Genomic DNA, 10,943 nt, shown 5'->3' with positions numbered 1-10,943 from the left:
CAAAGGAGGAAGATCTCTGAAATACCTAAGCAGTGATGTGGGTGAGTGCTGAGGTAACAAGAAAGGCTTGTGAAATGCAGCGTCAGCCCAGGCTAGCACAGAATGCTATTAAAGGAGTGCAGGGCTCTGAATGAGTCTGCAGAGCTCCTGTGAAGGTGTTTTTCAAGGAAACAGAAGATGTGGATTCAAAACTCCTAAGACTAAAGAGTGCACTGAATCTTCATCCTTGCTTCTGTGGCTGATCATTCAAGCCAGGGATTAGATTAGTGTGAAGAATGAGCTAGCTTTCCGTGTTAACTGCTGTAGTACCTGAATCCAAAATGGGGTTTTGTCCTCCTTGGATGGAATGTCACAAGGAAAGATGGAGGTGAGGAAGGGGAAAAAAAATAATCAGGATAATTGGCATCATGAGGTTCTGTGTAGTTAGTGGGGTGTAAGGGAAGGGTTAAGGCTCAGCTAGAAGGTGTTTCCTTTGTAGGGGTGTGACTTGAGGTAGAGATAAGAGCAGACTTCGAAGACATTCCTTCAAAGTTGTTTGCAGCACCACCTCTATACTGGGCTCCTCACCTCCCCCAACCACCTTGAATGCCTCTGGTCTCTTTCAGTAATTGCTGACCATTTGTAATGATACAATGAGCAGGAAAAATTATAAACACAAGTAAGTAACCATTCATTAAGAGACACAGCTTTGAACAGTAGGCTGGCTAGGTCTTTATTTTAAACAGCCTATACAACCAAAAATTAAGAGCAACAGCAATTACGCACGTGCATGTGTGTGACTGGTACAGTTACGGTACCCAATCACCTCATACAAAGTTTGCCAATAAATTAAGGAGTGAAAAAACCCAAATACAGTGCATACCTAAAGATCCTCAGTACATAAGTGAGAGAAACACATCTTAAGTGAAAGTGTTTGCATATCCTCTAGCTGTTTTAACATTGCTCTTTGAAAGCTGACCAAACCCATCCTCGCTCTGCGCACACTATTTTACAGGCGCTGGGGGAAATTGCAGCTTTGCCCGCAGGACAAGGAAATGTCTGGTGTGTCCAGGAAGGCAAATGATACCCTGAGAACCAGCCGTTGCCTTCCTGCATACCCTGAGGCCTGGAACGGATCAGCAGATGCTCCTGGATCACTGACGCAGCTCCTGCCCCGCTCTGTGCTTCCTCCGCATTGGCTGCGTCTCCCCCCACTACCCGTCCCCTGCGTGGGGTCTTAATGGGTACCTTATCTGCACACAATTTGCCCAGCGTGCATCACTAACCGGCTGAACTTGTTACTGCTTTATCATTGGTTTCATCTGGACCATAAACATCCATCTATCAATAAATAAAATCATTGGTTTAGCACTTGTATAAAAATTACAATGCCTCCCACTGTTCACTGTTTAAAATGCTCGCCATGTCACCCTCTACCCAAGCCTCAAGAAAACAACTTCTTTTTCCCTCCAGCTCAGTAATGTTTCAAGTAACAATTTTAAGTACTGCTCGGACAAGGCACACGCTTGGTTTGGAACCATGTTTCTGGCTACAGGGTCAAAACATTTCTACACTTGACAGTCTGAAGTGTGTGACTGCGCCATTCTCACCAGCAAGCAGCAGCAGGGGAACTGAACAGGACTTGCTGTTGGTTTCCTCTGCAGGTGAGGGAAACAGTCCTTTTACAAAGCCTATCAACCTAATCCAGCTAAAACAAAAACCAAAAATGTCACTGGAGTCAGAACCAAAGCCTGCGTGTATCCAGATGCACAACAGAATTCTTATCCACAGCCGCTTGCTCTAACAAACCTCGTATAAATAAAGTCTTGACTTCCTTTTTCTATCGGCCAGGGCATAACGGTCTGAAATCATCCACGTCTTCCTTCAACTGCTTACTTAGAAGGCACTAAAATTAAGCAACAACCGAAAACCAAACCAAAACAAATCCAAATAAACTGACCCGCAATGAGTAAGAACTGAAATTAAAACTTGGCTACATGAAACAGCAGCTTTTTTTTTTTTTTTGGTAGTCTAACAAAGCCAGAATATTGACATTTTGGGGCAAAACCCAAGACACTATTAACCAACTGAAAAGTACCTAAAACCTACATCCACTTACACTTTATAATCAAAATCAGTACAAATCCAATAGGCACAAGTAAAAAGCATTGTCTCCACACCTCAGTGCTTGGTTTTGCAACTTGGTTTTGCAACAGAGCAGGTTTCACTGCTCTGCAGAGACACTACAGGACAATAAAACCCCAGTGGTTTGTTTGATACACACCTCACACATCACCAAACAGGCCGGAGACAATGGTACCTTGCTAAGCCATTCTACAGGTTACCGACCAGAGGCAAATGTTTGTCACATCACGATTAATTTGACAATGTGTTCAGCTTTGGCACCTATATCTGAGCCCTCCTTATGACTTTCAAAAGTCACATTAAATAGAGCTCTAGCACACAGCTGGTGTAACTCCAGCACCTCCTTCTTTCCAATATTTTTTCTTGTGCCTGGAAACAGGTGAGTTCACCTATGTCACTACATTAGATACAAAGGCCAGCACTTCAGATTTCTTATAAACAATCACTCTGAGTTTGTAAAATTGGTTTTAAAACATACAAAGAAACATAAATTCATAAAGCAGGAATTCATACCTTTAAACATCAACAAGAATGAGCGTATTTGGAGAGCAATAAAGCTTTTTTTTTTTTTTTCAAAGGACATACTGACTAGCTATAGGTCAATTCATCTTTCCCTGATTGCTTGATTAGATCATCCAGGCTCAGTGCCTTGCAGCTTTGCAGATTTTGTCATACACTTCTGGAAAGGCATCCTTGCAATTCATTTGCTCCCTCAGCTTGTGGTATAACGAACCATCAAACATATCCCAGAACTCCTCACGGGTCATGTAGCAATCTGCATACAGCATCTGGAAACTGGGGAGGGAAAAACACCCAAAGAGACAGAGATTCAGTATTAACTGTGCCAAAAGCCTCAAAATAGGATATTAAAAACAAACAAAAAAAAGCAAGATACAAATAGCTAATATTCAACAAAAACCCAATCAAAAACACCTTTTAAAACCAAGAAAATCTAAATGCTGGGACACTCAGCCAACTATATTTTGTGGATTTAACATTACCATGAGCTCTTTTCCAAGAAGAAATAACATGTAATGGTGAAAACAGCAGAACACCTCTACAGTCACTTTGGGAAGATGGGAAAATAAAGCAATTAAAGTAACTGTTGCTTTCAAAATTTGGCTGAGAACACTTCTTTAACCACCAATATATTGATACTTCCATTACGAGAAGCAGCTGAGGGAACTGGGACTGTTCAGCCTGGAGAACAGGAGTTCCCCCAAACCAAGAGTCTGGCTCATTGAATGAAAAACCGCACATAACCTGAGCAGCCCCCAAGAAATACTTTTCGAGCTGCATTTGAAAGCCTGCTTTTCTTTTTCTCCCAATCAAAACCTTTTCATTCCAGCTTCAGAAAAAGGAGGTATTTTTTCTGCATGCTTGATGATCCATGGAGGTACAGTCACAGCATCTCACATTAGTCTGCATTACAAAATGCGTTACAAAATGCATTTAAGGCAGATGTGGCAATACCTTCCATGACTTTTTAAGGTTTCTTTGAACTGGACACTGAGAATATAACAAGGAAGTCAAAGGCCAGCCAAATCAGACCAGGCCAAGAAGATAAATTTATAGTGTAAATGAAGCACAGTGTAACAAAGGTCCATTTAAAAAAAAAGAACGCAATCAACATTTAGCTGTGGCTCTTCCTTACTTTCATACCATGCTCTCTAAAACGAAGCCAGCACCAGAGTACAGCAGTAAAACACAAACTGTTACACAAAACCTCTACTGTTATGTGATTATGAAACTGTAAGATTAAGCTTTTATCCACCGTTAACTTCCCAGTGACAGGTAGAGAAAAGACAAAACTTTGTTAGTAAAGAGCTTTAAATTAAAAGCTTAATTTCAATTAAAAAAAGCTTAAAATTAACTTTTGGTTGCTTTGTTCTCTGGCAGATCACTTATAGCTAGAAGTCATTTACAGTCTGCAGATCATCTGGAAGCGGACTCACCACTGTTAGCCGCATGAGATAATAATAACTGTTAGACTGAGAAGCAAAATAGAAACGTGGATAAATTATATTGATGGTGTAAAAATACTGCGTAGTTGTTTTTTTGTTCTTGAGAAACACGTCTGTTACTGCTTCTCCACTGACACTACCACAGCGAACGAGGCTGGCAGGAGCCTGTGACAGATGGCGGGCACACACCTCACGCCTACTGCGGTGTGATCGCAATCAGGGCAGGAGAAAAAAAGGACACTGTGAAAGTACAAACTGTCAGGGAGGGAAGATCCCCCCATGGCGCAGGGACTGCGGGGGAGTCAGGGCTGGAGGCCCTGTGCAAGGACAAGGCAGAGCTGCAGCACGATGCTCCAAGGACAGCGGGGAGAAGGACGGTCCCAAGGGCTGCAGGGAGGCTGCTCGAGCTCCAACAGTCCACGGGATTCCTCTGGGGACAGTGGCCAGCGCAGCTCTGGCTCTGCCTTGGCCCCAGGGCTGGGCTGCCGGCCCTGCTGAGCGGCCACATGCCCAGGGTGACACTGCTAGAACTTGAGGCAGCGTGTTTGTTTGGGTTTGCGATCAAATAACGCAAGTAAAATCGTATTTAAAAATCGTAACAGTAAAATTAGCCATTAAAATCAGTTTTCCGTTATCGTGCTTTTTAAATTATTGCAATATTGAAGTGTTGTGGGATTAAATAACTGTGATTAAATCACATGGGTGTAAATGATATGGCATTATTACTATTCTAAGGAGTGGGAACCTTACCCATGCACACTTCTTACAAACTTTTCCATCTGCCTCATTGAAGCTCTGGCTTCAAATTGTTTCCTTTTAGGCTCTCCATAAGCTCCTATATCCACATAGAGTTCCGCTTCATCCCCTTTTGGGTGGACCATACCAGGATTATTGGGCAATATGAAAGGGCATAGCCAAAGAGGGTACACCTGCAGAAATAAGAAAACACTTTATCACTTATTTTTAACAGAATAATCCTTTCAGCTACCTCCTAATAAAGGTGACAAAATGAAGAGCTAAGAGGACTTCTTCCCAATTTGGGATTGAAACTGGCACAGCTCTTTCTTTCCAATTCTCTTACTGTACTTTCTAATGAGCATAATACAAATCGATTGAGATGCTTAGAGTAAGTGTTGTGTCCTCCTAGAATTACGTCTTTCCCCTTAAATATCTGTAATGAAAAAAAATATCCCTGATCCCAAAGCAACAACTGAATACACATTAAGAGTAAAAAGAGAATGAAGAGTTTTATTTTCCAGGTCAGTCTAAAACCGAAATTGCCAAGTTTGTACTTCTTACACTAACTAAAATAAATCCAGAAATAAAAGCAAGAAAGGGAAATTAATTCCCACAGTTTGGCTTTAGTGAGACTGCCAGTGATTTCAGGTGAAAGAAAAATCAGTTCAGGTTTTACTCAGTGATGAACCTTTTCAGAAATGTCTGAATCTCATGGTTTTTGTTTGTTTGTTTGTTTTTCAGAAAGCTGCACTGATTTCTTCTGCTGCCTTGTGTCACAGACTCACAAAGCACAGTATTCCCCAGGATCCAATAACAACCTTTTACACAGGCAGACTATTACACCTTAAGACCAACAGTCACAGTTGTTATTACACCCAGTCCAAGAGTCACTGTAGTTTAAAAACACGTGTTCTTACATTAAGGTCAACGTGGAAGGTTTGGATAGATTTTTCAAGGCTCTTCATTGGGACCAACATGTCCTGCACAACATGGTGCTGTTCGTACAGCTTTCGAATAGCTTCTCCTTGGGTGAGTTTTAACAAAGAGATTTTTGGAGGAACCATCCAGCCAAACAGGTAACGGAACACAGGGTTATTGCCAAAAGGAATTATATCCTTTAAAGAGGAAAGAAAAAAGGTTTGAATTAAGAATGTGTAAGTAACCCCCAAAGCAATACTTCAGAATCCTCAGAGCAATATCAACCTAGATTTTCAATAAACTTAACTGCTGATACTTTTGCTAAACTGCTATAATACAAATATGAACAAATAAGAGAGATCTGGACCGAGCAGCTCTGTCCTCAGCCTCTTCTAGAAACAATGACTGATCTTCAGTCATATGAATCACAACATACTGAGCCTCAAACACTTTCGGACAATGAAGGTCAGAGAACAGTAGGCTATTATCTTAAAATAGCTAATGAAGGAGCTCATGAGAAGCTCAATTTACAGAACTCTTGCAAGAATAAACACATATAAGATCAAATTGCAAAAGGATTTTAAAGCTGTAAAATTTTAAGTACTTCCTGCGTAGCCAACTCCTGTTTGACTTCTCTGTGAGCTAAAAGGATTCAGCATCTTACTCCAGAGATTCAAATCTTTCAGATTCCCAAATAAAGTTTTGGGCAAATGCACATGACAGTAAATGAATTTATGAAATTCAAGGTAATGAACTTGCTGTACAGTATTTATAGTAATTAGTATTCTGAGTTTATGCAGGGCAAATTTTCAGCCATAATTTCACATTCATGTTTCTTCCACTGTCTCTCTTTGAAAATGACTAAGTAGGTATAAAAGCTTAATGCTGAAATAATGTACTTAAGGTCTAAATCACCAAAAGCACTAAATCCGAAATTAGGAGGTTATGACATAATGCCTTATATATAAAGACGTGCCTTTGAATTTGTTTTGCCCAAATACAGGACTCATAAATTTGCCATAAATTTCACTGGTTTTTTTTCTGCCATGAAAGACAGAAGTGTTGCCCAGCAGAAGAGCAGGTTACCTTCCTGCAGATGTTATTTTAATTCTGGAACTGGTCTTACTTGGAGCTCCCAGAAGATACTGCGTGTATGTCTATGGTAATAATGTCTGGAGGGAATGTATTCTATTCCGGTCCTGTCAGCTTTCAAATACTTCTCCACATGCTTAAAGAACCACGGCTTGTAGTAGTTGCCAATCCTGTTTATCTGCATGAAAACAGGCGGTCATTAGTAAACACCAACACAGATAAGTTACACCTTGCTAGGCAAATTCCTTTACTGTTTGGGATCAATGTTAGACCCTCTGTGACAGTTTGAGTGAGACTATCACAAGAAATCTAGGGAGCCTTCATTTCTCCACAGACATGGTTCCTTTTTACCTTTCTTGCTGTTTAGGTTTAATTTAAATAAAGCTTGCTAAGGCTTGCCTGTTACAAGCTAATTGATTCCTAAAATTCCGATTTCTCAATCCATCATTAATCCAAACTGTCATTATGGCAAAGGAGAAACATCATGGTGAATGATGCAGTGAACACCTAGCATGTCTCTCTGGTAAAATGTCCCTGATGCCTTTTACCAATATTAACTGTATTAAAAGCTTGCTGGGAAGAATTACTCTGAATAACTGCAAATTAAAACAGCATTGTCTGGTATATGAGAATAGATATTTATCTTCCTCCTTAGGTACCTCAATGAAAAGGCTGTGGACTAAATTATTTGCTAGAAAAATGGAATCAATGGGTCATTTCTTATCAATTGAAGAGACTTAGAACACAGATTCTATTATAGTTACAAAGAGCTGTAATTTAAAATATTCTGGTGGACAGTTCTGATCTTTAATCCCATGTTAAAAGGTTGTTCCAATCTAATAATGATTCTGGTTTTATATTGGCATATAGTAAAGCTTCAGTTAAACTTTGGGGTTTCAGTTAAACTTTGATTTGTGAGTCACTTCCCTTTAGTTACCTTGCTTTGCTCAGCTTCATCAGTCAAGACTCCCGTCATGATGACAGCTTCTTCCAAGGAATACACAAGTCCTTCCACAAAGCTATTCTCCTTTTTCTTTGATTCTTCAGTAAACTTTTCACAAATCTTCTGCAGTCCTCTCACAGGCTCATAATGTATTTTCACATATTTCTTGGCAGGAATCATTTTTATTTCTGCTGCAACCAGGAAACCCAGAGTACCACAAGACCAAGGCACTGCATAAAATAGGTCTGAATTTTCAGTCTGCAAAAAGTATGTCATACTAAATCATACATCCATACCGATAACTGTCAATGACATTGTAAATGATAGCAAAATAACATTTTGTCTTACTGGTGAACATCTCACAAGGCTTCCATCAGCAAGAACAAGTTCATAGGCCACACAGGTGTGTTGAAAAAGTCCGTAGATGTGGGATGAAGACTCAATGCCAGTTCCCATGATCAGGCCACCTTATCAAGAGAGCACACAACAAATCAAATGGAACACAATCCATAATGAAGGTAGTTTATGAGAACAAACCCCCACTTTCAAGCAATGGGCATGACTTTTAAGACTATTTATTACCAAAAAAAAAAAAAAGTGCTTATAAATACCACAACAGAACATAAGGTTCAACAGCGTATTTCCGGAACCTTTAAACTGTGTTACTGCATAAAAAGCTAATGAAAACACAGCAAAATCAGGGCATCTTTTGTCATCACAACAGCCCTTACCTACTGTGAGATCATCAAGCTCTGGTACCACAGGAATAGTCCAGCCCATGGGATTCAGGTGTGCAGTCAACTGGCCCATGGTCACCAAAGGTTCCACACGAACAACCTAAACAACAACAAAAACCATTTTACCCCACCAAGCATAAATTAAGTGTCCAGCACTAATGATGACAAAATACGGCTAACTGGATTGTACCTCCATCTGTTACCAGAATTCAGAGACTTACTTTCCTAAGAGCGCTACTAAAGATAGCTGAAACTGTTTAGTGATTCCTCCTCTGCCTCAACATCTTGTTGCTCAGCCCCCCGAATCATAAATCAATCTGGTCTTTTAGACTTCAGCACCTAAAAGCTAAGCGATTCCATATGCTGCTTTTTTGGATAGAGTGATCCAAGCACACATTGCAATTTTTTGGGTCTACTGCTACAAAAATCTTTTGTTCTTTATGGACTCTAACCACCCCTTCAGGTACAAACATAGTTAAAAAAGCTGTAAACTTCATTATTATGAAAGTTTTGTGCTGAATGTATTACCCGTCTTTCACTGTCCACTTCCAGAACATCCATTAAGTTGATCATGATGTTCTTATGAATCTTCTTGTACTTCCCAACACGAAGTGACACAGTCAGCCAGCCGGGCCGGCCAGTGCACATGTATCTTTTGCTGCCTTCGTTTTTCCATTCCCGAACCTGCAAGAGGTAATAACCTAATGGACGCTGTAAGGCATACACACGTAGTCAATAATGTATAGCAGAAACATTCTTCCCTCCCTGTGAAAAAACATTCAGAAATACTGTTATTCCTCTACACGCAAGTTACCTGCAAGTAACAAAACCTGGATGTAGAGTAGTGATGCTTTGGAAGTCTCTGTAGATATGTGAACTTGTAAATAAAATACCACCAGAGGGGTCCAGTTATGTAGAGGAAGTATATCTAGTACCTTTTAGGTTTGGGTTTTTTCAGATGGCATTCAGAAAAATAGCAAGAAACAGTCAGTTTTAAAAATCCATGCAAAAGCCTACAGTGGAAATGAGGCATTATCACTGTCATAAAAAATCGTAGTTCTGTGAAGGCTGATGAAGCAGCATCTCCTAAACACGCACAAAAAATGGTCTGAGTGTGCAAATGAACAGGCAAAGAGAGAAAAGTTGAGAAGGAAAATGTGCAAGCCATACAACTACAGGACTCACGAAATTTGCAAAGCCACAGCGGTTAACATTTGGAGAACAAATATCAACTGCAGCATTTTCTTCAAAGCTCAACTGCTGCCACAGCTGGAAATAACAACCCCCACCCCTCAGATAATAACGCTGTGCATGTTAATATCCATCAGCACCTGAAACGAACATGAGAGACAAGGAAGAGAACAGAAGCAGACATGACAGAATTAGCATAAATACCAGAGAAACATTAAGGAAATCCGCATTTCTGGGTGGATGAGAAGTTTCGGATCCCCTTCGATCATCTCTTGGGACTAAGGAAGTCGAGAAGCCGGAGGTGAGTGGTGATAAAACAGTGTTAGGCCAACCATTCAGCCCAACATTTCCATCTCACACACATTACTGCACATTTTGACCACACACGGGTACAGACCCACAGCCCCTCCCCGGGGATGCGACAGCAGCCGCGCCGCAACTTTGAGAGGAGTTTCTGACACGGAAAAAAAGAAAAACAAACCCCAACCCCACAGGTGCGGAAGCACCGCCGGCTTTTATTCGTTTGCCTTTTAATTTTTTTTTTCCCGCCATCGCATTCACGGCCGGATTCTGCCCCTGCCCCGGGGCGGGGAGCGCGGGCGCCGCCGCCAGGCCCCGGGCGCTGGCAGGGACGGGGCCGGGCGACCAGCTCCCCTCCCGCAGAGCCGCCCCCCGGCCCGGGTGAGAGTGCCGGGGTCCGTGCGGGCCTCACCTGCGCCTGGATATGCCGGACGCGCTGTGCGTGCTGCCGGGGGGCGCTGTGCAGGCGCCAGACGGCCCAGGCGCGCAGCTGGTAGTAGACGTCGAAGAGGATGGAGAGGGGCAGGAGGAAGAGGCAGACGAAGACCCAGCGGTGGTGCACCAGCACGGCCTCCAGCCCGCGGTGCCGCACCCACAGCAGCAGCAGCAGCAGCCCCGCGCACAGCGACCACACCGGCGACATGGCGACCGCTCACCAGCCCGACCGCCCGCGCTCTCTCACGGCCGCCGGGACCCCGCCATGCGCCGCTCGCGCGCTCGACCGCCCCGGGCCCCGCCCCTCGTCCCCCGCCAACCAGCCGCCCCCGTTGATCCCCGCCGGTGAGGCGAGGGGAGGGGAGCGGCCAATGAGAGCGCTGCGGGGAGATCGGACCAGGCGCTGAGGGCGCCGATTGGCTGAGCTCGCCGGACCCCGCGCCCCCCTCATCGCCGCCGCCGGCCCCCGCCCGGCCCGCGGTCCCCGCTGTGCGGCCGTGT

General features: G+C 42.9%; 1 protein-coding gene across 1 annotated transcript; it reads right to left on the bottom strand.

The window, feature by feature from the left end:
- Positions 1-687: 687 nt before the first annotated feature.
- DHCR24 (24-dehydrocholesterol reductase) lies at positions 688-10,735 on the bottom strand. Its single transcript, XM_065842533.2, has 9 exons — positions 10,420-10,735; positions 9,045-9,200; positions 8,511-8,616; positions 8,128-8,246; positions 7,774-8,037; positions 6,871-7,014; positions 5,744-5,941; positions 4,839-5,017; positions 688-2,919 (listed from the first exon to the last, which is right to left on the bottom strand). The coding sequence occupies exons 1-9, from the start codon at positions 10,648-10,650 to the stop codon at positions 2,766-2,768; spliced, it is 1,551 nt and encodes a 516-aa protein (XP_065698605.1). The 5' UTR covers positions 10,651-10,735; the 3' UTR covers positions 688-2,765.
- Between the last annotated feature and the right edge of the window lie 208 nt (positions 10,736-10,943).

This window comes from Patagioenas fasciata, chromosome 6, assembly GCF_037038585.1.
Source record: "Patagioenas fasciata isolate bPatFas1 chromosome 6, bPatFas1.hap1, whole genome shotgun sequence".
Taxonomy (NCBI): Eukaryota; Metazoa; Chordata; class Aves; order Columbiformes; family Columbidae; genus Patagioenas; species Patagioenas fasciata.
The sequence above is the reverse complement of the archived record's forward strand: the minus strand, read 5'-3'. Positions and strand labels throughout refer to the sequence as shown.

Excerpts from the sequence above, each read along its gene's own strand:
- DHCR24 (XM_065842533.2), bottom strand. The coding sequence starts at position 10,650 with ATGTCGCCGGTGTGGTCGCTGTGCGCGGGGCTGCTGCTGCTGCTGCTG. Across the intron at positions 8,247-8,510 it reads GCTTGATGATCTCACAGTAG|GTGGCCTGATCATGGGAACT; the intron begins GTAAGGGCTGTT and ends TCTCTTGATAAG. Across the intron at positions 2,920-4,838 it reads TTTGTAAGAAGTGTGCATGG|TTTCCAGATGCTGTATGCAG; the intron begins GTAAGGTTCCCA and ends TTCCCTCCCCAG.